General features: G+C 40.4%; 1 protein-coding gene across 45 annotated transcripts in view; it reads right to left on the bottom strand.

Annotated features, from left to right (window-relative positions):
- Nucleotides 1-27,453, bottom strand: part of TCF7L2 (transcription factor 7 like 2) — a 266,504-nt gene that overhangs the window by 151,054 nt on the left and 87,997 nt on the right. For 41 of the 45 annotated variants that reach the window (XR_007245213.1, XR_007245211.1, XR_007245212.1 and 38 more), the window contains exon 4: nt 3,385-3,486. The exons of the other annotated variants lie outside the window; for them this stretch is intronic. Coding sequence is in view for 36 of the 41 variants with exons in the window: in XM_048504931.1 (XP_048360888.1) it covers nt 3,385-3,486 (102 nt within the window). In the remaining 5 variants the exon portion in view is untranslated. The remainder of the gene's footprint in view (nt 1-3,384; nt 3,487-27,453) is intronic. 45 annotated transcript variants of the gene reach the window in all.

Consider the following 27,453-nt stretch of genomic DNA (forward strand, 5'->3'; position numbering starts at 1 on the left):
TGAATGAGAATCTGAGCCAGACATAATTCAGTCCACGATGAATACATACTCAGAGGATGTTATGTCATGAGAGTGAACCATGTCTACAAACTTTGTTTGAAAGCTCCAACCAACATTTTTTCATAGTCCAACATATTCCAACAAAAAAAATCCAGGCAGCCAGATTTTTAAAAAATGATGACATGTTCCAAGAAATCAGGTGCCTTTATTTAAAGTAATTAAAGTAATATTTACTTGAATATATGATTCTTAATATAAATTAAGTTGAATAGACAATGAATAATCAGTGTCAACTTCCAAAGTGATAAAAAAATTAGTAGACAAGCACTTGTTTCTTGAGTCCATCCATCTAATTTCTGTCCAATCCTAAATTAACTGAAACACGTAGAAAATCCCTTGTCAGTTTCTCACATTTTTTCATATGACCACTTTACATCTATGTTCAATACTGCAAATAATACAAGTATAGGTATTCTAGGAAAGATGGCTAGTTGCCTATTTCAGTGTTCTATATTCAATTTATTCCAGGTAACAGCCCTATCCATGAGCTGGATGTTTGGCCACTGCCCCCAAAGAGACTTCCTGGTGGTCTGAGGAAGTTGAAAAGCCTCCCCCTTCTGAGAAGCTGCAATGGGCTGTACTGCATTTACACCAAACAAAATGCTGACTTTAGTGCTGACTGTGGCCCGCCATCGTACTCCCAGCCCACTCCACCTCCGCTATGCTGGCAGCAGGGTGCTGGAGCGGCATTCAGCATGGCGCCCTATCGCCAGGGGAACAGCACATCCGCCCACTGGTGGGATCACCCCTTTGCCAGGGTAAGTGCCTTGGGGAGAGTGAATCTGCCAGTGTGCCACTCCCTAAAGAGGAGTCTCCCTCGTTTTGGATGGGGTTCTAAGTTTTTTTAACTCTTACCATCTATTGTAAATGTTCATTACATTCTCACTGTATAACTCCATAAAGACTCCTGTCCATGGCTTCCACATTTTATCAAAAGCTCATAATATATCTTGATCCAGCTTCCACAGCAAACAGTTTAAATTTACAATTTGTGTTTCTGCCATTATCATTATCAATAAGTTCAATAAGCTCCAACTACTCAAGACCAACAGTATCTCTAATGTGGCACTAAACACTTTTGAAAAGTGTAAAACAGTTTCAAAAGTTTCGTAGTTTGCAAAGTTTTTATATTTATTTACATCCATTTGACCCTTGCTTCATTCAAATACGTTCCATTGTCTTTATTAACAACGCAGGGATAAAAGACCTTTAACATTCTAAATATGACACCACAAACAAAACCTAGGAGTTCTTTTTGGAGGTGGGCTCTCATTCCAGGAATAGGAGGTTTTCCTACTGTATAAATAATTTTATTTGATATTGACCAGTTAAACCCTTTTTTAAAAGTCTACTGTTAAGAATAAAGTGACCATTTCATGGGAAGCTATTTTTTAATTCTTGTAGTGCAATGATGCCCATCAAAGATAAGGAAGCTGCATAGAAATGTGAGCTTCCTTTTGCCTGTTTTCAACTTCCTCTAGGTTTCCTTTGTGGAAATAGTCACCTGCTTCCTCTCTCAACCCTCCTGCATTTATTTCCTGCCATCTCCACCTGCTTATCTCAAGCTTGCCTTCCCATCTTCACACCCAGGTGAAGCCGTGTAGGAGGCAAAAGATTTTGGGTTGAGTGTTTCATGTGCTAAAAGAGTAGACACCAAATTTGAATAGTCATTATGCTAAAGACCTAGACAACAAAGATTACTATCGTTTCACACTTTCTATTTTTCCCTATAAATCGGTACATGGTTTGGTACGCAGTGTCCGTTATGCCAGTTCTGACATGATCATTGTACAATTTGACACAATCCAACTGTCCCAGAGTTCTGAGACTGTGCATGTGAGGATGTGATGGATACGGGAGTATTCCAGCAACAGTGGGAGAATATCATTTTGTAATGCCACATTAATTCTAAAAGTCATATGGATCAAAATGTGTTGATGTCAATAAACTAAAATAAATAAATTACTGACTTATACTGTCTTACACAGGTTGATAATGTCACAATTTCAGCTAAATGGCAGGCAAAGTAAAGTTAAGCATTTTTAAATTTCAATTAGCTTCAACTAAATAGAGTTAAGCACCCTCCATCTAAAGTCAGTGGTATTAAATCTGCTTAACTTCAAATGATTCAAAGCCAAGCCACTGTTCCCAAGTATAGGCGTATTTTATGCTGTAATTGTGGTAGCTTTCTGTGAAGCACACTTGGGTCAAGCAAATTTATACTGCAAATATGTTTTAATATTGGTTCAAAACTAATTGATATCCTACCACTAACTCTATGTGGTAAAACATTCCCTAATGTCTGAGACTAAAAGCATTTTTCCATTTAAATGCAAGGTGTGTACCCAGAGGTGGAATCCAGCCAGTTCAGCCCGGTTCGGCTGAACCGGTTGTTAAAAGCCCCCTCGCTCCCCCTACCCTTGGAGAGGGAGCAACGGGACTTTTAGCGCCTCAGAGTCCAAGGTGGGGAGGAGATCTGGCTCGGGTCTGGCTCGGCTCCCCCCCCCCCAATCTTGGGCTCCCAGGGCAGGGAAGAGATGTCCCGAGCCAGGAAGCGCTGGGGGGTGGAGACAGCTGAGAAGCGCTGGGGGGAGCTGGCCAGCCGCAGATCAGGCAGCGTGCCTGGGCCAGTGGCATGGCCTCCCCTAGCCCGAAAGGGCCACCCTGGCAAGTTGTGTGGCAGTGGCCTTCCAGGGCTAGGGCAGCAGCCGAAGGCCTAGGCAAGCTCAAGCAGGGCTGCAGGCAACCTCCAGGGGTCGCAGCCCTGTTGGAGGTTGCCAGGCCTCCCGGCCACAGCAATAGCCTGGGAAGGTCACCCCAGCAGGCCAATGGCAGCTCTGAAGAGTGCAGTCTATGGCAGTATTACTCTGAGGTCCCTCCTCACCAGACTCTGCCCCTCTGCTCCACCCTCAAACCTTCAGGAATTTTCCTTTCTGTGCTTACTGCCCTATTTGTATGTATTGGTAACACATAAAGTCTGGAAAACCGAAGAAATACTTCACGTAGCAGGTGAAGCAGATTTTAGGACACTAAACCTTATTTCAAACTTAATTTGTTAGTGTCACAAATTCCATTTCATTTTTATTTCAATAGAATAACATGGCCACTCCCGCACAGTGGGAAAAAAAATAACACAATGCGTGTTAAAGAGCAACATGTTCTTGTATCTTTCTGTTTATCTGGAGAAGGAAAAAAGTGACTGGCAATCCTTGTAAATACAGACAGACAGTTTTATTATGGCCATTAAGCCAGCAAATCCTTGTCAATACCATTTGCCTCCCCCGCACTCCCCCAAACAAAAGAATTTCTTCTTAGTTTACTTACAACAATATGTGCTGGAGAAGGAGACCTAGCATCCTTGAGGGCTTGCCTACTTTGTAGGCTCCCTGCCTGAACATCAAGCAGTGGCCATTTCATCTGGAGGTACTAGATGGAGGAAACAAAAATGAGAAAAAAGAAAAATGAGTCCAGAAAACAGACAATTAAATAAATCTAAAAATAATAAACCAGTATTAAGCAACTTGGAGGAAGAGGTGAAACGAAAATGTGAGCAACAAAGTGAAAGGCGAGAAACCTAATAAAATGAAAGAAAACAAGAAATACTTATTTTTTGCTGGTGATTAATAGAAACAGGGCACCAAACATTTCCACAGTATTTATTACAAGGGCAAAGACAACAAAAATTCCTACATACTAATTAAACCTGGAAAGGGACAGAAGAATTTTTTTAAAAGTTCAGATCATTCACATCACTGCAAGACCATAAGTACTCTTGTCTCTCACTTCATTTACGCCAAGCATTCTCACAAAAGAAAACTGCTAATCCTGATAAAACCTGGTAATTATTTTTCCAACACATGGTAAGGACTTAAAGAAAAATACAAAATATTTTTATAAGAAGAGTTTGAAAAGGAAGACGACTTTGGATTGAAACCCTTGTTTGGGACACTGCTATATTGGGAATAAAAGTATACCTAGTAAGCAGTCTATTTTCAGATGAAGTAGAAGTTCAAATTTATAGTCAGCTTTTCTCAATTGCAATGAGTTTCAAAGTGGCTTACAAACTCCTTCCTTTCCTCTCCCTAAAACAGACACCTTGTGAGGTGAACTGTGAGAAGCCCGAGGTCACCGTGTGTAGGAGCAGGAGATCAAACCTGATTCTCTATAATAAGGTCTACTCTTAACTACTACACCACACTGGCTCATCAGTCTGACCCAATATCCAGTAGGGGACATTAAATTTGCTATGAACCCCTTTACTTAAGAGGCAATGCCATGATTTGGCTGAGTGTATTTTAAAATTCAATTCATAATCCCTACTCAGGGCTATTCTACATATACTGTCAACAGAATTGCCAGAATGTATGCAACTAATGAAGTCCCATCCCCCACCCCCACCCCCACTCCGTAAATGCTACTTCATGCATTATGTGCTTGGGTGCAAACCTAATTTTACACTTCAAAATATAAATGCATTAAAATACAAAAATTAGCTTTCTATGCCATATAAAGTTGCCCTAAACCAGTGATGGCGAACCTTTTTGAGACCGAGTGCCCAAACTGCAACCTAAAACCCACTTATTTATCGCAAAGTGCCAACGCGGCAATTTAACCTGAATAACCCCCTCGAGCAGGGGCCAGCCTGTTGTAGCCTCCAGCAAGTCCCACATGCGCCGCTCTGTGCCTCTCTAGTCCTCCCTGCTCGCTGAGGTGCATGCACATCAAGTCCAGTGGCCCAGGCCACCCTAGATGTAGGGGGGGCGATTTCCCCCCACACATGCCCACAGAGAGGCTCTGAGTGCTACCTCTGGCACCCGTGCCATAGGTTCACCACCACTGCCCTAAATCTATACCAAGGTAGACCATTTGTCCAACTAGATAGCTCCCTATTGACAACACTGCCTGGCAGCAGTTCCCCAGGAGCTCTTGATCAGTCTTTCCTAATATTTGTCTCCAAAATCAAGTAGTTCAAGACATGGGGGGGGGGGGTTGCAGGTAAAGAATGCACTCAAGAGTCAGGATTGGTTTTACCTTCTGACCAAGAAGTTCCATCATGGCAAACTTTGTCTGCCATTAAATGCAGAAAGTGGCCTTGTATCTGACCAATGCACATATCTGGAAACCCTTTGTGGTCACCTTTTTTTCAAATAGACACGCGAGCCATACTCGTATTGATATGATCTGGGCCACAGAGCTGCTGAACTTTAAAACAAAAAAAATAAAAATACTACCCCGGATGGTGTCAGACCACAACCCAATCAGCTGGCAGATAATAAATAAAAAAAATAAAAGTAGAGGATATACTATCAAAAACTGGTTGTTACAAAATAAGAAAGTGATGGAAATAAATAAACTAAAAATGAAAGAATTCTTCCAGGTAAATAATGGTTCAGTAGAAGATGAAAAGATAATTTGGGAGACGAGTAAAGCTTATGCTAGAGGCATATTTATAGAGCAAGAAGTACGGATGAAAAGAGAAAAAGAAAGAGAACAACAGAAAATACAAGAAGAATTAGATAAGCTAGAAAAGGATTTGATTAGGAGGCCGGAGAACAAAAAAATTAGGAAAAAGATACAGAATTTGAAACAAAAAATAGATCAAAAATACCAAATTGAGACGGTGAAAATCCTAAAATTTTTGAAACAGAGGGAATTTGAATGGGGTAACAAACCAGGAAAATGGTTGTCACAAAAATTAAGGAAAGAAAAAGAATCAAGGACGATAACACAAATTAGAGATAAAAATGAGGTTATTACAGATGAAAATAAAATAGAAAAATCATTTCTTGAATATTATGAGAAATTATATAAAGAAGGAGGAAAATCTGTACAATTGATAGAACAATACTTAAAAGATACGATAACCCCAAGGATAAGTGTAGAAGACCTGGAGGAACTAAATAAGAACATAACGAGGGAAGAGATCATAGAAGTTATTAACAACTTACAGGATGATAAGGCCCTGGGACCTGATGGTCTGACACCAAAATACTATAAAACAATGAAGGAAATAATATTACCAAGCATGCTAGAAATGTTTAACGAAGTGTTAGAAGGGAAAGGAATACCTAAGACATGGGAAGAAGCTTTTATCACATTGATACCAAAAGCACAACAAAAAATACTAGAAGTATCCAACTATAGACCCATTTCCCTTCTCAATGTGGACTATAAGATTTTTGCAAAAATTCTGGCAGAAAGATTAAAAAAGAAATTTATGAAAAAATATATTGGAGAAGATCAGGTAGGGTTCATGTCGGGGAGAAGTAGTAAAGAGAATATCAGAATAGTAATAGATATGATCGAGTACTTGAGTTATAATCCAGGGAAAAAATCAGCGCTAGTTTTTCTAGACGCTGAAAAAGCTTTCGATAATGTGAGTTGGCAATTTATGAATAGTGTTTTAGGGAAGATAGGAATAGAGGGGAAATTCAAAAAAGCAATTGATGCAATATATAAAAATCAAGGGGCATCGATATTAATAAACGGAAACCCAACAAAACAATTTAGTATAAATAAAGGCACCAGACAAGGTTGCCCATTATCGCCAATATTATTTAACATACAAATGGAGATCTTGGGGTATAAAATAAACGGAGACAAAACCTGGAAGGGAATTAAAGTTAAGGACTGCGAATATAAATACAGGGCTTTCGCGGATGACCTAGTCCTATTTGTGGAAGACCCAGTAGAAAATATTCCAAAAATCCAAAATAAGTTATTTGACTTTGGGGAAGTTTCAGGATTTAAAGTAAATAACGAAAAAACTAAAATTTTGGCAAAAAATTTGACAAGTGTAGAAAAAGAAAAACTTCAGAAACACACGGGATATAAGGTGGAAAAGAAAGTGAAATACCTAGGTATAATATTAGAAAACCAAAATAACACACTGTATGAAAACAACTATAAAAAGAAGTGGGCAGAAATTGAATATGATATAGAAAGATGGAATAAATTGAATTTATCCCTTTTAGGGAGAATAGCAGTAATAAAAAATAATATTATGCCTAAACTGATGTACATCCTTCAGAATGTCCCAGTGATGTTGACAGCAAAAACGATTGAGAAATGGAAGAGAACATTAGTAAAATTTATATGGAATGGAAAAAGATCAAGAATACACTATTTAACACTAATAGATGAAAAAGAAAGAGGAGGGCTGAAACTATCCGATCTACAGACATATTACGATGCAAATATGCTAGCCTGGATTATAGATTGGATCTTTTTAAAAAATAGGAAGTTATTAACATTAGAAGGGCATGGTTTAGTAAAAGGTTGGCACGGATACTTGTGGCCAGTAGGAGAAGGGAAAGATAATAAAACCTTCCAAAATCACTATGTAAGGAAAATACTATGGAACACATGGGTTAAATATAAAAGAAGATTATATCAGAAAATGCCCAGATGGGTTTCGAGGGCAGAAACACTGCAAATAAAAGAATTTAATAAAGAAAGGAACTGGCCAACTTATGAAAATACAACAAATATAATAAATAATGGAATTGAATTAAAAAATAGAGAAGAAATCTACAATAAAGATACCATTTGCCACTGGTATACATACCACCAACTTTATGAGGTTTTCAAAAAAGACAGAGAAAAATTAGATACCCATAATAAGAAGAATGAATTTGACGATTTGATCGGTAAAGGAAATAAAAAATTAATTAGCAGAATATATAAACTACTGTTAAGGTTTAAAACGGAACAGAATGAAGTTAAAGAAGTGATGTTAAAGTGGTCATTTGACCTAAAAATATATATATAACGTTAGAGGAATGGGGAAAAATTTGGAAACGACAAAGCAAATTTACATTATCTATAAGTCTAAAAGAAAATTTCATAAAGGTTTACAACAGGTGATATTATACACCAGTACAATTGTCGAGAATGGACAGCAAAAAACATGACAAATGTTGGAAATGTAGGAAAAAGAAAGGTTCTTTTATACACATGTGGTGGAGTTGCAGATGTATAAAAAAATATTGGAAGAAAATAGTAATACAAATGCAAAGGATATTAAAAACAAAAATACAATTAAAACCAGAAATATTTTTGTTGGGAATGACTAAGGATAAAAAAATATTAAGGAATGATGTTCTTTTCCTTTATATGATAACCGTGGCTAGAATTGAAATTGCAAAGTGTTGGAAAATGAAAGAAACTCCATCTGTAAGAAAATGGGAAGAAAAGATGCAAGAAATAATGGACTTGGATCTATTAACCTGGAGACTGAAAGACAATGAAGAAAAGTTTGAGGAAATCTGGAAGCCGTTCAAACAATATTATAAGTTATAACATATATATTTGATTTAGATATTAGAATGTTAATTGTTATAGGACGGGAGTAATCATAACTCCTGGGAAAAAGGTTTTCCGCAAAGAGATTCCATGTTTTATATTTAAAGGAGACGGAAAGAAACAACCAGAAAATACCAAATGCATTCAAAGGCTTTTTGTATATCATTTATTTAATTGAAGAGAAATATAGAAATATTAAAAAATAAAAAATAAACATGGAAGGAGGGAAATAGGTTAAGATCTACAGAAATCATGTACTTAATTTTCTTTTTGGAACAAGAACTAACTTTGAAGGAATTATGTTTGGTAATGTTTGTTAAACTGTGTGAAATGTATATGTTGTTTTTAATATTGTAAATTGAAACTCTTAATAAACTATTATTAAATTTAAAAAAACAAAAAACAAAATCAAGTAGTTCAAGACATGGGGGGGGGGGGGTTTGCAGGTAAAGAATGCACTCAAGAGTCAGGATTGGCTTTACCTTCTGACCAAGAAGTTCCATCATGGCAAACTTTGTCTGCCATTAAATGCAGAAAGTGGCCTTGTATCTGACCAATGCACATATCTGGAAACCCTTTGTGGTCACAGTCACTCTTCTTATAGGAAAATATGTATTTTCTTAAATGTAAAGAATCACATGGTTGCCCTGAGTTATGAAGCACAAAAGATGAGAGCAGCACTCCATCACTCTGAACTCCTTGAACAAAAGGCAGGCAGCAAACATGGAGACATTAACAAAATAAATCACAGCTGAAGGTACATATGCACCATTGCTACACCTATATCAAGAGCCTCTTCATCAACATTACTACCACTGACGGCATCAGTTAATTGTTTGCCCTGCTCTGATGAGAAAAGCACATCCGCTGTTATGCAGAAAGATGCATCTCTCTTTACTTAACCAAAAAAAAGGTAATGGTTGTCCCCTGTGAAGGCACTGATCATTACTGACCCATGGCGTGACATTACATCACTAGGTTTACCAAGCAGACTGTTATTGACATTTTACTCCCAGTTCAACTGGGGTTCAAAAGCTTGCTCTGCAGATCAAATGTAACTGTTTCATTGCTTAAAGGATCCATTGTTTCTAAATGCATAAAGATATAATTTTCAGCCTTGTAAAACCAAGTTGAATTCTGCTAATATAGCAACGTCATTTCTTCCTTGGTCATCAGCATAAGCAATGAAATAGTTGGTGGAGGACATGTGCCACATGACACCCAAGTAACCTCTCAGCCTTAAATGACTTTGTATAAATCCCAGCACTGGCCATGAAATTGAGACTCAGTAAACAATCCTGGTCATGATGCACAAACAGGAAAACGGAACAGCTCACTCTCTCTAACAATAGCAGCCAAAGCTTATTCTTATTGCTGAGGTCAGTAGATAGGATTCAGAATTTACACAGGAAGCAGGTCCCACTGAGAAAGTATGTGCTGAATTTACCTAGTCACTTTTCAGAACAAATCCAAATGGATTTTTGCCAGTGACCTTTACAGGGCAAAAATCAAAACAAAATCCACATTACTCAATCCTAGTAATACAGGAGGAAGTTAGGTAATAATATTATCTTAAACATGCTAAATTGGTATGAGTAGAATGTTGTTCCTATAGGGGAGTAGCTGAACATTTCAATTTGCAGTTTGATGTTCCACATCACCAAGAAGACGTTCATCATATCAAGCATCTCACCATGCATTTCAGCTGACTAGGAGAAGGTTTGCTGCTGAAATTCTACTCCTTAGCATCAGCAGCAATGCAAGTTAAGGAGAATGCAGAATATGTTGTTACTAGATATGCTACGCAACAATAGGTCACTGAAAGTCACTAAATAGCATTTAAACATAAAAATGCTTACCACCATCATAGAATAAAATATACATTTATTGGATAGTAAAACATACATTACTGTAAGAAAGACACAGAGAAGTTATGTTCTTGCTGCTTGAAATGATCTAATTAGATGAAACTGCAGAAGCAAAAGTTATCCCAGTCTTTCAAGCATTTTGTCCTGCAATTCACAGTGTGATGTCAAAATACACACTGGTATGTGCATAACTGGACAAAGGAAAAGTCTCACTGGATACTTACTGTGAAGTATCCTCCTCTGAGGAAAGGGAGTCAACTTTTTGGGTGATTCCCACCATCCAATCAGGGAGACAGGAACTAATTTTTGTAGTATAGAAAAAGATGATTACCAGTCATAACAACAGACTGTAAGGTTCAGCGGAAGAGCACCAGAAGGTAGATGATGCTGGGGGGGGGGGGGGGGGGTCCGCCTTTCCTCAGAGGAGGACTCTTCATGGTAAGTGTCCAATGGGTCATTTTCCTTCTGAGGAAGAAGATATCTTTTTGGGACCTCAATGAGCAGTGTTCTTTATTTGGGTGGGTCATGATCCTAACTCTCTGCTACAGCTTGTAATACTCTTGAAGGCAGCATCAGTTGACTATCTATCTATCTATCTATCTTATCTATCTATCTTATAATGTTTACGAATGTCAAAGAAGCCCATGTGGTCACCTTGCAGACTTCTTCTACGAAGCCAGTTTACCAAAGGCCTCCTTTGTGGCTGCACTCCAAAGGGAGTGTGCTGTAATTCCCTGCAAGGGTTCCTTTCCCAACTTAAGCCACAGCAAAGTATTTCCTAAGTGTTTTGCTGATTGCTGCCTTTGACATCCAATTCAGGTGGAGATATGGAGGGCAATAAGGATTTTGATTTTCTGATTCTGTTCTTATAATAAAACGCTTTAGGAGCCTTCTCACATCCAAGTTGTGTGATATTTTCTCCTTAGGATTACTGGATCCGGAGCAGAATGAGGTTAGGTGTATTTACTGAATTTTACCAAATGCTTAGTTGACCTTGAGACAAAAGGTAGGATCAGGTTGAGAAGTGATTTTGTCCTTGTGAAAAACACAAAGAATTGTGAATAGATCCAGCCTCAATAACCAAAATTATTCTCACTGAAGTGATGGCAATGAGGAATAGTGTTTTCATCCTTTGTAGTTTCAGCAGTATTTTGGATATGGGTATGGGTTTAGAGTTTTGGTAAGTGTGTTTAGCACAGTATTTAAATTCCAAATTGGCAGTCTGTGGAGGATCCTTGCTGTGTGCCTCTTTGAAGAAGTGTATCATGTGAGAGTGATGTGATACTGTGTAGCCATTGAAATTTGGCAGAATTGTGGCTAGGGCAACACTCTGCCATTTGATTATGCTGGTCTTTAGACCACTATCCCTGCCCTCTTGTAGGAACTCCAGGACATCCTGAAGGGTTGGTTTGGTGATGACAACTTTCTTCTACATCAGTGCAAGAATGCCTTCCATGTAACATCATAGATTCTGGATGTCTTAGGAGTTGTTGAAGGGTTCTGGAGTGCTTCCTTGCCCACTGAATGGAGTCTGAAACCAGGAGGCCCATAAGTGTGGACAGAGTCATAAACAAAGGATACTTGTCTCTGATGGCAGTGAAGGCAAGGTCCTTGGTCTTCACAATTTTATTCTTGGGTAATACAAATTAGCTTGACTTGGTGTTGATCACTACACCTAGGTGTTCCAGTCTCTGAGAGGGAACTAGATTGTTCTTCCCCAGGTTGTCTAGGAAGTCAAATCATTGAAGGAACTGAATGGTGGTGCGAATGTCCTCCCTCAACCTGGGTGCTAAGTTTGAATGTATTAAAACATCATTACAGAGGCAGCCCGAAATGAATGGCTTAAAATTGAAAGTGTTGGTTGTTTAAACACAAGTGTAGAAACTTGTGATGGCTTGGGTGAATGGATATATCAATGTACATCTCTATTAGGTCAATGGATGTCAGGTATTCATGTGAAGTGATTCCGCTATGGTTTGGAGGGTCTTAATTCTTGAGTATTTTAGCTTTATAAATCTGTTCATGAACTTCAGGTCTAGAATGGCACACCAGTTACCATTCTTTTTCAGAATTATGGAAAAACAGAGTATACCCCTACCCCCTCTGCAAAGGAGGAACTGACTACAGGACGTTTTGTAAGACCTGTTAGTTTTTGAGCCATTTGTTTGGGTTCTTGGGTGTAAGAGAAACCATGAAGCAATCCAGCGGGGTTTCTACAAATTCTATGGCATATCTGTGGGTGACTATCTCTCTTGTCCAATTGTTGGCCTGGGCCCTGATCCATGCATCTTGGAATAGGGCAAGTCGACTTCCTGGTGTTCTGCCACTGTTTGGACAGTTCATTATATCTACCTGCATTGTCTACCCTGTTGAAAGAGGGTCTGGAGAATCTATTGTTAAACCCTCCTCTTCTGTGAGGTGGTCTAGTGTTGCAGGAACCTCTGTGTGCCTGCTTGAACCTGTCTTGTGAGGGGTTTCAGAGAAAGCAGTTGGACCTAGGATGTCTTCCATTGCCACATATGGGAGTTCTGGGCAGAGTTTTCTTTTTGTCCCTGGTTTCTATGAGGACTTTGTCAAGGGATTCTCCAAATAACTTAATCCCCATGGAAGGAGTTAGGTGGGGATGATAGATTTTGACTGGTAGGTAGTCTGCAGGCCATTCTCACAGCTAGAGATTTCTTCTGGCTGCCACTGATGATGCCAGAATTCTTGATGGCTGTGAAGAGTACTACAGCCTTCAACAACCTGTCAGTGCCCTCTTACAGGCGTTTGTTACCTGGGGGCAGAAGCTGAAATTGTTTCTTGGCACACACTATGGATGCCTGTGATACAGTCAAGGCTGTAGTGGAGGCCTTCATTGCCATGAATGACACCCAGAGCTTTACAAAGAGCAAAATCAGCCTTCTTATCCACGCTGTCTTTAGGTTGCCATAGCCATCCTCTGATAAAAGTCCAGTTGATTGTAAGGCAGCAACTGGGGCATCAATTAGTGGCATTCAATTAGTGAATGATGGCAAGGTGTATAATTTTGTTTTACAAATGTCGGAAATTGTTTATTAGTCATAGGCCTTAGCCATTCAGCTTTAAGAGGATTCTGAAGGTGTTCTGGCATGGAAAAGTCTTTTTCAGTGTTGGCTGTTATAGGGAAAAATTTCTTATTCCCCTTGTGACTGTTTTTTCCCCAATGGATGATGGCAGCTGATCTTTCCCTCGCCCCCATGATCTCCTGCAGTTCTAGGACAGCTAGGGTTTAGACAATAAGTAGGGGTAGTCCTTAGCCTTTAAAAAAACCTGGTGGCAGCCTCAGGTAGTTTAATGTCTTCCTCCTCGTTGGATTGGAATCTTCCCTCCTCTCTGTTCTTTGCCTCCCTATCTGAGGCAGGCACGGTATGTTTGGTGGTAGTCATAAAAACATAAGAACAAGCCAGCTGGATCAGACCAGAGTCCATCTAGTCCAGCTCTCTGCTACTCGCAGTGGCCCACCAGGTGCCTTTGGGAGTTCACATGTAGGATGTGAAAGCAATGGCCTTCTGTGGCTGTTGCTCCCGAGCACCTGGACTGTTACAGGAGGCATTTGCAATCTCCCAGATCAAAGAGGGATCAAGATTGGTAGCCAATACATAAATTGACTTCTCACTCCATAGAATTCATGTCCAAGCCCCTTTTAAAGCTATCCAGGTTAGTGGCCATCACCACCTCCTGTGGCAGCATATTCCAAACACCAATCACACGTTGCGTGAAGAAGTATTTCCTTTTATTAGTTCTAATTCTTCCCCCCAGCATTTTCAATGAATGCCCCCTGGTTCTAGTATTGTGAGAAAGAGAGAAAAATTTCTCTCTGTCAACATTTTCTACCCCATGCATAATTTTATAGACTTCAATCATATCCCCCCCTCAGGCGCTCTCCTCTCCAAACTAAAGAGTCCCAAAGCGCTGCGAAAGCCTTTCCTCCATAAGGAAGGTGCTCCAGTCCCTCAATCATCCTCGTCTGCCCTTCTCTTCTGCACTTTTTTTCTATCTCTTCAATATCCTTTTTTTGAGATGTGGTGACCAGAACTGAACACATAGTACTCCAAGTGGCTGGTCAGCACCACGGCTTTGTGCTATAAGGGAACATGACAATCTTTGCAGTTTTATTATCAATTCCATTCCTGATTATCCCCAGCATAGAGTTTGCCTTTTTCACAGCTGCCATACATTGAGTTGACATTCCATGGAACTATCAATTAAAGACGCCCAAATCCCTTTCCTGGTCTGTGACTGATAGCACTGGACCCCTGTAGCGTGTATGTGAAGTTTGGATTTTTTGCCCCTATGTGCATCACTTTTGCATTTTGCTACATTGAACTGCATTTGCCATTTCTTAGCTCCACTCACCTAATTTATCAAGGTCCGCTTGGAGCTCCTCGCAGAATCCTTTGTAGGTTCTCACCCACCCTACATAATTTGGTATCATCTGCAAACTTGGCCTAAACACGCTACCCACCCCTACTTCCAGGTCATTTATGAATAGGTTAAAGAGCACTGGTCCCCAATCACGGATCCTTGGGGACAATTCACTCCCACATCTCTCCACATTGTGAGAATTTCCCATTTACACCCACTCTTTGCTTCCTGTTTCTCAGCAACCAGTTTTAATCCATAGGAGGACTTCCCCTCTTATTCCTTCATTAGCACAGAGTTTTTCTCAATAGTCTCTGGTGAGGAACTTTGTCAAAGAAAGCCTTTTGGAAATCCAAGTAGACAATGTCCACCTGGTTCCCCCTATATCCACATGCCTATTTACATCCCTCAAAAGAACTCTAGTAAGTTTGTAAGACAGGATTTTGCCTCTGCAAAAAGCCACATGCTGACTCTTTCTCAGCAGGTTTTGCTTTTGTACATGTTTTATAATTTTATCTTTAATGACAGATTCTACTAATTCTACACCAGGAAACAGATGTCAAACTGACTGGCCTGTAATTTCCCCGGGGTCCCCTAGATCCTTCTGCATCTTAAAGATTGGTGTGACATTATTGCATTCTTCCAGTCTTCAGGGATGGAGCCTGATTTCAAGGATAAGTTGCATATTAAAGGTAGAGAACATCGAAAAGCAATTTCATGCTTGAGCTCTTTAAGAACTCTTGGGTGAATACAATCTGGGCCAGAGGGATTTGGGTAGCATTTAGTTTATCAATGGCTGCCAGAACTTCTTCCTTGGTTCTACCACTATCTTACGTTAGTTCCCTCAGATTCGCCTCCTAAGAAGCTTGGTTCAGGTGCAGGAATTTTCCTCACCTCTCCCTCTCTGAGTGCAGATGCAAAAGGAATTCATTCAGCTTTTCTTAATCTCCCTGTCATCTTTTAGCACACCCTTTGTTCCTTTGATCATCTAACTTGGGCCTACCGCTTCCCTTGCTGGCTTTCCTGCTTTTGATGTACCTTTGAAGAACTGTTTGTTGCTTGCTGGTTTTGATGTTCACAGCCATGCGTTCACTCCATAATCCTTTTGCCTCCCTTACAGCTAACTTGCTTCTACTCTTTTGCCACCATTTGTGTTCTCTCTGGGTATTCTTTATCAGTTAAGTTGGACTTCCATTTTCTAAAAGACATCTTTTTTTCCCTAATAATTTCCTCTCTAACGTCCCTTGTTAACCATGGTGGCTTTCTTGGACTGGAAACATGCCTTTCCTAACCTGTGGAACACATTCCAGTTGAGCTTTTAAGACTGTGTTTTAAATAACCTCCAAGCATCTTGGACATTTTTTGACTCTCTTGATTTTTCCCCTTTCAGCTTCCTGCGACTATTAATATCCCTCCTCATCTTTGAGAAATTTCCCTTTCTGAAGATGTAACTACATTTAAGTAGTTGTCCACTTGTTCGCATGCTGAGATACTGAATCTGACAGCATTATTGTGGTGCGCTGTTTCCCTATCGGCTCGTAACAACACTCTGCACTTCCAGGGCCACCAAGGTCCTGGGTCCCACATAGAATTAGATCTAGGATCACCTCTCTCCCTGGTTGGTTCTGCATACAAACCATCTGCTCTAAGCTTCACAGTCTATTTAGCATCATCCAGGAATGTTCTCTCCCAATACTATATGACCTGAACATGCATTTTTCCAGTTTATATGGGGATAGTTAAAATCGCCCATTACCACGACATTTTTGCTTTTGTTGGCCTCTCTAATTTCTTTTTCCATCTCAGAATCCTCTTGTGCGCTTTGGTCAGGGGGACGATAATATATTCCTAATGTTAAACTATGCTTCACCCCTGGTATTGATATCCATGTACTGGATATCCATGTACTGGATAGTCTCACTTCCCTGTGGAATATAGGACATGTATTTGGCCCATTTTGGTTGGCCACTTGGCATGGGGATTTCAGGCTGTCTAGGAAGGTAGGAAGGTAGGGTAGGAGGGGAAAGGGTGGTTTGGATTTGAAAGTAAGCCCTGTTTCTCACAAAAGGTTTTCATTTTTTCATCATCACAATAAGTGCAGATGGCACTGAAAAATGGTCTGGTACTTGGAAGAAGTTGGGGGAGAAGACTCGGGTATACTCAAAGTGGGTGGGGGTAAAAGCGAAGTCTTCCTGATCCCACCATTTTCCGTGCCTGGCTGATCTTTCTCAGTTGCTTCCTTTTCAGCACAAACTCCTCCCCCCCCCCAAAAAAAATTGAATGCCATGGTTATTGGACCTGCCGACAGCACTGTCTGACTCATCTTGCAGCCAGCTCCTTTTGACAAGCTTTTCCAAGTCGGCCTATGCTGAATTTTGGAAAGGGCAGCTAGAGCAGTCCTGACAGGGAAACATCTTACTGCAATCAGAGGCTCTTGATGGTCAGTTAGACTCAGTTACCATGCTTCCAGTTTTGATAGGAAACCGTTGTTATTCTCCTGATTCATGGTTTGACCAGCACAGGCACACTTTCCAAGCCAAAATAATGAGTTCTTGTTCCTCTTCTTCCTCAAAGATCCGGGGAGAAGCAGAGAGCGGTTGGGTATAGAAAATATTAAGGGTCTGAGTTAGAAAGAGGTTAAAGAAAGCTGAAGACTTAGATGATAGGTAATTAATTAAGGAAGCTGGAAGACGGATCTGAGTGTGAGTACATAAAGGTAAGTAAGAAAATAAGAACACTGAGTAGCAAAGCTATGCTGAAGTACTCTCCCTGTTGAGGCAAGAACAAACTGACAAGGGTGACTCCCACAGAAACAAGGAAGCAGAAAAAATTAGTTCCTGCCTCCCTGATTGGAAGGTGGGAATCATTTAACAAGATAAAAAGGGGTGGGTGGGTTCCTTTTGTAAAAAAAAAAAAGATCTCTAAAATCCCTAAAGTCATATTTGGCTGAATTATGGCATCACTGTGGGTAAATGAAGTTTGGTCACACTAAGGCTCATTCCGCACATGCAGAATAATGCAGTTTCAAACTGCTTTCAGTGCTCTTTGAAGCTGTGCAGAATAGCAAAATCCACTTGCAAACAGTTGTGAAAGTGGTTTAAAACACATTATTTTGCATGTGCGGAAGGGGCCTAAGTCTACTGTTTTCACTCTGACATTCTCCCTTACTGGTATCATCAAGAACCAAATCTGACAGACTGTTCCACAACACATTGCATAGATGGAACATTTTGAACAAGGTGCTTAAGTCACAGTCAACTGGACCTACAAAGATGCTCACAATGTAGTACTACCAACAGTACATGAAAGACTGTAATGAGGAAACTAAGCCATCTGAATGTAGGAGGGGGATAAATATCTCTTCTCCTGAAAAAAAAATCACTGGGAAAAAGGATTTCCATTAAACGGGGAGGTATATTTTATGAGAGAGGGATGTGTTCCAGGAGTGCCCCCCCTCCAGTTTCTATGCAAACCCAGTACAAAGATCAAGCTATACTGATAACGAAGAAAACATTTGCTTTGTTCAACAGCTTCAACTTTGCCTCCCAGTCTCTCAAGCCAAAGAATTGTTATGGCCATAACACAGTATTAATGTAGTGGCTTATAATTCTTATTTTACATAAAAGCTTCATTGTGTGCCAAATCCAATCTCCACAGGCTACCTGAGCCCCAGATTTTTACGAGTCTACATTTCAGCACTGCAAGTCTACAATGCACATAATTTTCAATTATGTCAGGGCAGGCCAGGATCACTGCCTATATAACATTACTGGTTGGAGGAAATGAGACTCAGTCCTACTGCTGAGCAAGCTAACTAAATCCAGATGGTGGGAGAGTGGGAAAGAGAAGCAGTCCTATGGAATTACGTTGCAGCAATCCGCCCCTCAACAACTCTTGCACAATGGAATGAACTGCCAAGTAATTGCCCCACCATACATGCACAATACTTTAGGTATTAGTGAGAAACTAAAGACGGAAGGATTCTTTTTAGCAAAATAGGGTTACATCACGACTCTTACACCCCACTTATTAGGAAGGGAATGTGTAATTGCCTTCTCAGGTTTACTTCTTCAGCAATATGCAGCTATTTATAAGGATTTTTTTAATTGTCCTATTACTGGAGAGTGGTAAATCCTTTCCTTCCTACTACATGAAATGGCAGGAAATTCTATGCTTTCAATCCCAAATACAGATGTAAGCTGGGAGTTCCTCCAACCTGCAAAATATCTACAAAAGGGAGGAGGGAAGATCCCATCTCATTTTTCTCCCAGGATTCTAGTTCTGGTCTTGCGCTGTGCTGACAATTCCACAATTCCCATTCTTGTCGCATTGTGCCTCTGAGATTCCCTACATCCAAGCTCTGAACATGAAATTTAACTCAGATGACTTCACATAACCCTAATAATAGAAAAAAATTGAAAAAAGTTCTAATGCCATATTTAATAATTAAAGCAATAATAATCCAGCCTTTGCAGGCATTCATTATTGCTTTAACATGGACCTTTAATGTGTCCTAGATCATTACTGATTCCTTCAAGATAAAACTAAAAGTCTTATAGATTATAGAAAACTTCAAGCTCCAGACCTCTGAGCAAAAGATTAGACAACATGATTTGATCAGCATTCTTGAGATAAAGGAAACATTCTCTTACAAGGCTGTTAAAGGGGGAAAGCAAGCATTCCAAATGGAAAACTAGGATTTTTAAAAAGTGGAAATAGAGGGGGAAATGCAGCTGGAGTCTCCTAGGAAAAGAGATATTATCAAGCTTGATACCACTAAGCTGGTGCTTGAAATGAGGCACAGCCCAGGGCAGGAAACTGAAACACTTCCACACAAATCAGCAGCACTACAAGTACAGCAAATATAGTTTTTAACATAGATTTGAAACACAAGGGGATACAGGAAGATTACTTACAAGAAACAGCAAAGCCTAAATACTGGCCAGTTTTTACAGCCCATGGATGCCAACAAAAATGAAGCTGTACCAAAGGCTGATACTAGAAAAAAACAACCTCTTGCACATTTATAGCACCATTTCCCTTTAATCCTGAGTAATATGAAGAGGTATTAAATTCAACATCAGTTCAGCTCTTGGAGAAATCAAGTATAGAATGTAACTAACTGACTGCTTAGGACAGTCCACTCCTGATAAAACAAAAGTTACCACTGCAAAAATTGTAATCACTGAACACACATTAAGGAATGGAATACTTCCATCATAATGTGCAACAATTATTTTATCATCAACTGAGGTAAGCAAAAAATGGGTTGTGTTAGGAATTTGGCACAATCCTCTCACCTTGAGCTAATGGTTCCAAACTTTTAATTACAAGGATTCACTAAAGCAGCAGTTCTTCAGCATCATCCATCTGCTCCTCATCGGAGGTCCCTTTTCTCTGCGACGTGGAGGCCGGAAGGGCTTTGGTCACCAAGGGCGTTACTGGACGCTTCACCCAGCGGCTGGGATCCGCTCTGCATGGGACGGGTCCCAGAAAGAACCAGGAAGACGGCGCCGCTGGGCGCCGTCGCCCGGTGGAATCACCTGCTCTCCAGCCCTCCGGCGTGTCGCCGGGGCCTGGGGACACGCCTCTCCTGCCCTGCGCGCCTGCTTCAGTGTCGCAGAGCAGGGGGGCGTGTCCCCAGGCTTCGGCGATGCGCCGGAGGGCCGGAGAGCAGGTAAGTGGAGGGAGGGAGTGGGGGGGAGGGGAAGCGCCTGGAAGCCGCTGCGCTTCCAGCCGGCATTTCCAAGAAAGTGCACTTCCCAGCGCACTCTGGAAACGCCAGCTTGGCGCTGGTCGGCCGGCGCGGCGGCGCTGCAGCTGCGCCCCCTGTGCGAATGGCGGCCTGAGGACGGCGTTTTTGCTGTCCCCAGGCCGCCATATTCCGCCCGTGCGGAAAGGGCCGGATAGTCTCTCCATGGCTCTCAAGAGAGCCACATTCACACCAACCAAAAGAGTCACATGACTACTGCATACTCTGTGCTCCACCCCACTAAACATACACATATAATAATGATGGAAAGGGCTTGCAAGTCAGACTTGCAACACAAAACATTGTGCAAACTTTCATGTTATTCAGAACTCTTTACTTGACTAAATGTTAAAAATAAATGCTTCCCTATGTTAAAAGTCACCCAGGTGCTGTAATGACAGTATGAACACTACAGGGGAGGGTGGGGAAGTTGTTGTAAAAAACATACCTTTACTTCCATCACTAGGAAAAGGCTAACAGCTCAAAGAAGCTTACAGTTAACCCATCCTCCAGTCCCACAAGTAATGGCTGTTGCAAGATGGTAACTATCTACCAACAACAAGCTCCTCTGGGCAATGTCCTTAACCACTTTCCACATCTTGGAACTGAAGAGCCACAAGTGGCATGTCAAAGAGCCACATATGGCTATCAAGTATCACTAATCAACCCCATCACTTGACCCAGAAATCATTCCTTTACCATTTCTTTAATATATATTTTCTTCAATATGCACCAAAAAGTCAAGTTGCCTTAGTTTCAGTGGTGGGATTCAGCAGGTTCACACCACTTCGGCAGAACTGGTTGTTAAAATGGTGCTTGTAAACAACCAGTTGTTCAATTATTTGAATCCCACCACTGCTCAGTTAGTAACACTACCACACTTTGTGAGCACCAAAAAAGGTATCAGCAGATGCCATGGAGGTCCACAAGTGCCTTATGTGATGTGAATACTTTGTTATTTAACTTAACACATTCTTTGAAAATATTAGGCAGATTCCGCATGGGCCAAAAACAGCGGTTTGAAAGTGGTGTGAAAACGGTGTAAACCCTTTTACACTGTTTTACACCGTTTTCACACAGCTGTTTTTGGCCCATGTGGAATCTGTCTTACAGATAGAACAGATGATTACTGTTGCTTTGGTAGAGCAAGGTCATTTAACTGAAGGTAATTCTATTTTCTCATAAAGTTGAAATGAGAAAAAAATTATGACAACTCAAGCCGCTTACAAATTTTTGCTTAAGTAGAAATTCTAAATGAACTGTCAAAATATGCTCCTCAGTAAACCCAGAAAATTTCATACTGAATTTCCTGTCACATCCTGTGTGGCTTTTCTTTGTGACTGGGTCTTTACTGTGACAAGGGGTTACTTCAAAACTCTTGGCTCCAACAATCTCTCCCTCAAATACTCACACAACAGAAACTTGCAAAACTTTCTTCCCCAGGGCCAGAAGCTCATTTTTAAAAAATAAAAAACAAGCAGGACACTTTAATAGAGAAAATGTCATCTCAGTAAAACAGCCGGGAAATTGCTGAGCTAATATTTTAAAACCAGAAACATTCTGGTCTCATAGGAGAAGGTGGGAAGATTTTTAAAGTCCCAGCAGAAAACTTAAACTTTTCACTGCATTTTCATTCTCATGCACATTCTTTGGTGTAATCATTTTTATCCTCTGTGTGTGTGCGCGCGCGCGCGCGCGTGTGTGTGTAAGAGAGAGAGAGAGAGAGAGAGAGAGCATACAGATGTCCAAGAATGATGCAAAAAGGTCATCAGTTCTTTTTGGTTAATTTTGATGGTTGTGAAACAGAATTTGCAAGGAAGGGGATTTATGTCAGGCTGACCTCTGAGGAGACCAGCAACTCCCCTGAATTTTTTTTAAAACCTTCTCACTGCCTCAGCCAGAAACCTCCTGCCACTCAAGTATCATCTTGCTGTAACAAATTACTCCTAACCCAGGATTACAGCTCTTTCTAAATCCCTCCTAGAGAGCAGAGAAATAAACAGGATTCAGAACCAGTTGTTTCTCTTATCAATAATGCTTTTCTCTATTTGTTTCAACAGCATTAGCTTGGGAGGCAAGCAAGACCACTTGCACCCATTTTCCTTTCAACCCATAAGCTTGAATATCTCAATTGTCCATTAGAAAAGTAAAAGATGAAGACTGAAATCCTCACACAATGGCTAACTATCTCAATACACTTGTGATTTGACAGGAAACTACAAATGTCTAATCCAAGTCACTCAGCAGAGACCTACACCCTGACCACCAGCCACCACCAGTCCAAATTCTTTCATAATATTTTCAGACAAAAACACCACTCGAGGGAAGGGGAATAAACCACAAGGGACGTTTAAAAAAAACAGTATAAACAGCTGTCAGGAAAACAAACACTTTCAGTTTTAGATTCTATGCTTTTTTATATAAAAGAACTGAGTGGGGGACACATTTAGGAACAGAATTGTTTTAAAATTATGCTGACAGGACGAGCCCCTCAATGGAAAGGTTTGTGATTTTCGTCGTTCTACACACCTAAAGCATTTGTGCTAAAAAAGGAAAGGAACGTGATATGTGGAGAGGATTTTTTCTTGATATTGTTTACTTTAGCCTCTACAGAGTATTAAAATTTCCATTTAGATTTTTTAAAAGAACTTAGCAGTTGGTTTGACACAGCTGACAAGAGCACAAAGATTGATCGTAAGCACCAATACAAGCAGTTCTTTGATCTAAATGGAAATCTGCAATCAGTTTATCACATACTAAATTTACAGCATTTTTAACACAAATTTATAAGTGAATAATATTAAAAGAAGCATCTACCAGCATTTGGAACCAAAATTTAGCAAAAGTGGATACTTTTGTGAAGAAAAGCTACGTCAACCATACTGGTAGAACTGCTTTAAATACATTCAAACACAAAGGAGTAAAATCTGTGAAGGTAACAACTGTGTCGTGATGTCCTTCAATTCTACTGAGGTATAAGTAGTACGTAATATAAAAGACAAATATGCAGTATGTGTATATGCATGTATGTGTGCGCATATATTATATGCGTGTGTATATGTGCATATATATTACTAAAGATTCTTTTCAGGCAGTCCTCATTTGTGTAGCCTAGGTCCTACCAATACCACTAGAAAGAAACATGTTATAGCCAAAATTCAGAAAGTAGGAAGTGAAAATTAAAATTTGACCTCCTTAATATGTTACTTCCTGTGGAGATTTTTTTCCCCTGTGCCAAATACTCATTTAGAGACTGAAGTAGAGGAATTCTTGTGGCATGTCTGTCAGGAAAAGGAGAAGAGGAAGAAATATGAACAGCTCTCCTTTAGTAACCAGATTAAAGAATGCCTGGCACATTGACTCTGAGAACCTTTGACCACGGTCTTCCCAGTAGATAAAATCACCACAGGCATCTCAACCGCTTAAGCCACTGCTACCAATTTCACTGTCCCACAAGTTTCATCTATATTTCAGACACTTGAAGCCCCTGGTTTACAACAAAGAGGTATGCTAAGGGGCAACTAGGCTTTTAAAAGCCCTTAAATAACCTGAATGATACACTTGTTATTAAGCACAGTTCAGGTTCTACATAGCTGACCTACAAGCACACATTATATATTGTTTTTTTATCTAAGGGATTATAGCTTTGAGGAACAGGAAATATGGCAGGACACTTCATATTTTGTCATCTTACAAATGCATGACCTCAAGCACACACACAATATGAAATGGTCCTGTAATGTACTGGTAAGTTTATTTTAAAATAAAAGTATATTTCTAAGTTAACACATGAAGATGAATATAAGATAAGCTTAGCTACAGAGGCACTGCAGTCAAGCAGAAATAAGTTGGTAAATAGTATACATGTCAAATAAAATAAGCTGGACATCAAGATGATGATGCAGATCAAATTGCATTACCAGTGATTGTGAGAAAGTGTGGAAAACAAAAACAACAACAGAAATGCTTCTGAGCAAATGTGTGATTCTCCACAAGTATCTTTACATGGTCTTGCCTGCTTGAATTGGTGTCAAAAAGAACTCATTTGGTTTTATTCTCCCAAACAACATTGCCATCTAATACAAGAAGAGCATTTTTACTGTTTTCATCATTGCAAATCAATTCTGCTGCTAGATGTCACTTATATCAAACTACAAAAATGAACACAAAAGCTGGCATCATGCCATTACTTATACTTCACTTGTCTCAATCTGAATGCAGAAACAAAAGAAACATCCACAATTATACAGTACCATTTACTATGGCCCTATCCGCATGGGCCTAATACGGCGCCTTAGGGATGGCAAAAACGCCGTCCCCAAGGAGCCGTTCGCACAGGGGACGCAGCTGCTTCGAAGCCACCGTTTTCCTACCTCGCTTCCCGAGTGAGGTTTACGGGAAATGGCGGCTTCGAGCCGCTGCCGTGCAAACGGCAGCAGGTCGAAGGCGCCTTCCCTCCCCCCATGTCTGGTCAACCTACCTGCTCTGCGGCCCTCCGGCGCGTCACCGAGGCCTGGGGACATGCCCCCTCTGCCCTGCGACGTGCCGGAGGGCCGCAGAGCAGGTAGGTCGACCGGACGATGGCGCAGCGCCATCGTCCCGGTAGGTTCTGGGAGGGGTTGGGTCGGCGTCATGTACGGCGACCCAACCCCTACTGTGGCCGTGCGGAAACAGCCTATGTTAGGAACATCATACAATTTAAACATTTGTGCTAATGTTACTGACCATTTAATAGCAATATTTACACAGAAGAGTGCGATCACAAACATTTCTCTCACAGTAAACCTGTATATAGATTTTTAAAAATCTCCATGTAGCAGAAGAACAGGTGGTGGGCATGCACCCAGAGGATGGTGGCATGGTTATCTCAGGGAAACCTGGAATTGGATCATGAAGGAAAGAATGCAGGGACAGGCCAAGTGGCTCCCAAATGGCCCAAGAAAGAAGCTGGAGACGCGGGATCAGATGCTGCAGTAAGCATTACAGTTGATGGTGCACCACTTTTAGGAGTGGCCAGTGGATAAGCTGGGCTTTGCTATTCTATAATGAGGGATGAATGAAGTAAACCAAGCCCCCTGTGGACAAGAAAGATTAGCTACTCCATTACATCTGTAAAAAAAAAGTGTAATCCTTTCTTGGTCATGGAACTACACCCTGTACTAAGCTGCTGTGCCTGCTCATCCTCCAGGTGAGCCAGGAGATGTTGAGCCCCACATCATCCTATATTACAGACAGAGAAAAGTAAAAGACTGGTCTAAGACCACAATCAGTGGTTGATGTGAACACATACAAATACCATATATACTCACATATAAGTCGAATTTTTCAGCACATTTTTGTGCTGAAAAAGCCCCCTTTGTCTTATATGCGAGTGAGGTGTATTTTAAAAAATATTTTAGGGTTTTTACTTTGTTGGCCGCCAGGGGGCACAGTTTGTAGGCTAGCGGCACCAAAATTTCAGGCTATCATCAGGTGACATTCTTGATGATACCAGCCAAATTTGGTAAAGTTTGATTCAGGGGGTCCAAAGTTATGGACCCCCAAGGGGGTGTTCCCATCCCCCATTGTTTCCAATGGAAGCTAATAGTAGATGGGGCTACATTTTGAGGGTCCATAACTTTGGATCCCCTGAACCAAACTTCACCAAATCTGGGTGGTATCATCAGGAGGGTCTCCTAAAGATGCTCTGAAATGTTGGTACTGTTAACATAAACATTCCTCCCCTGACCAAAAATCCAGTTTTGAAAGATTTTAACTCTTGTGTTTTAGCTTGGTTGCTGATTGAGCTAAGATTTTTGTACTTTTAAAGTTATTGTTGAGACCATATTGTTTTTGTTGACCCTCTTTTCCCCTTACAGAGCTAGTTTACTTTTTTCTTTGAAATAAATATTCAAAAACATTTAACCTACTGACGCCTCAATTAATGTAATTTTATTGGTATCTATTTTTATTTTTGAAACTTACCAGTAGCTGCAGCATTTCCCACCCTCAACTTATATACGAGTCAATAAGTTTTCCCAGTTTTTTGTGTAAAATTAGGTGCCTTGACTTATATGCTGGTCGACTTATACACAAGTATATATGGTAATGTTGCACACAACAATGCTATATATTATTAACATCTCACACACCCAGAGGAAGGGAGAAAGGATGGGAGAGAAAAGCCCTGGAGATGAAAAACCTAAAATGCCACTGTTCATACTGAATAAAACTCCAATACATTCTTGTAAAGATCAAAATATCAACAGTAAACACAATTGTAGAATTTTTCAAGCAAGAGCAAGCCTCAGTGGAAACACTCTTTAACTGCTGCAGGTCTTTCTGGAGATATTGGATCAAAGTTGAGCAACACTGCCTCTTTCAGCATGGGATCTGTTTTTCCCACCTCTAGCATTTTAGAAAGTAGATCCAACATTGTTCAGAAAGCCACAGAAAGCACTTCATAAAATAAGAAATCGCTATGGCAGAAATTTGTAAAGTCTCATAAATAAAAAGGTATAAATACCCCAGAAACCAAAAATTTCCAACTATTTACTTATTTACTTCAATTTATTGCATTCTCTTCAATTCTTCATCACTAATTGTCTCTCCTGAATGTTCAACCTGAACAAGGAAAGAAGAGAGAATGGTACATTGGACTCTTACCTGAAGGGTCCTTCTCCTGGTAGGCAGGAGGACATCTGTAGTGGGTGATTCTCCACCCCTTCACCAGGAGGCAGGAACTTTTTTTATTTCCACTTCCTGTAGTGGCTTTGGCACTCTTTTTGCCAGTATGCTTCTGCTGTAGTAGTGAATAAGCTAAACTGAAAACTAATTACAGTAACTTATGGTGACTATAAGAACAAAGAGATAGTAAAAAACAGGAACATTAACATAATCATAACAGTGACCGTTGAGGACGGTATGAACAGATAGAATAAGAATAGAGGGAGGGCCCTGATGTCCTCCTGCCTACCAGGAGAAGGACCCTTCAGGTAAGAGTCCAATGTATGGTTCTCCATGAGGCGGAGGACATCTGTAGTGGGACTTCCTAGAGCAGTGTCCCTAAGGGGCAGGACAAGTTAGACAGATGAAACGTGGTCAAGT

The sequence above is a fragment of the Sphaerodactylus townsendi genome, linkage group LG08 (assembly GCF_021028975.2).
Source record: "Sphaerodactylus townsendi isolate TG3544 linkage group LG08, MPM_Stown_v2.3, whole genome shotgun sequence".
Classification (NCBI taxonomy): Eukaryota; Metazoa; Chordata; class Lepidosauria; order Squamata; family Sphaerodactylidae; genus Sphaerodactylus; species Sphaerodactylus townsendi.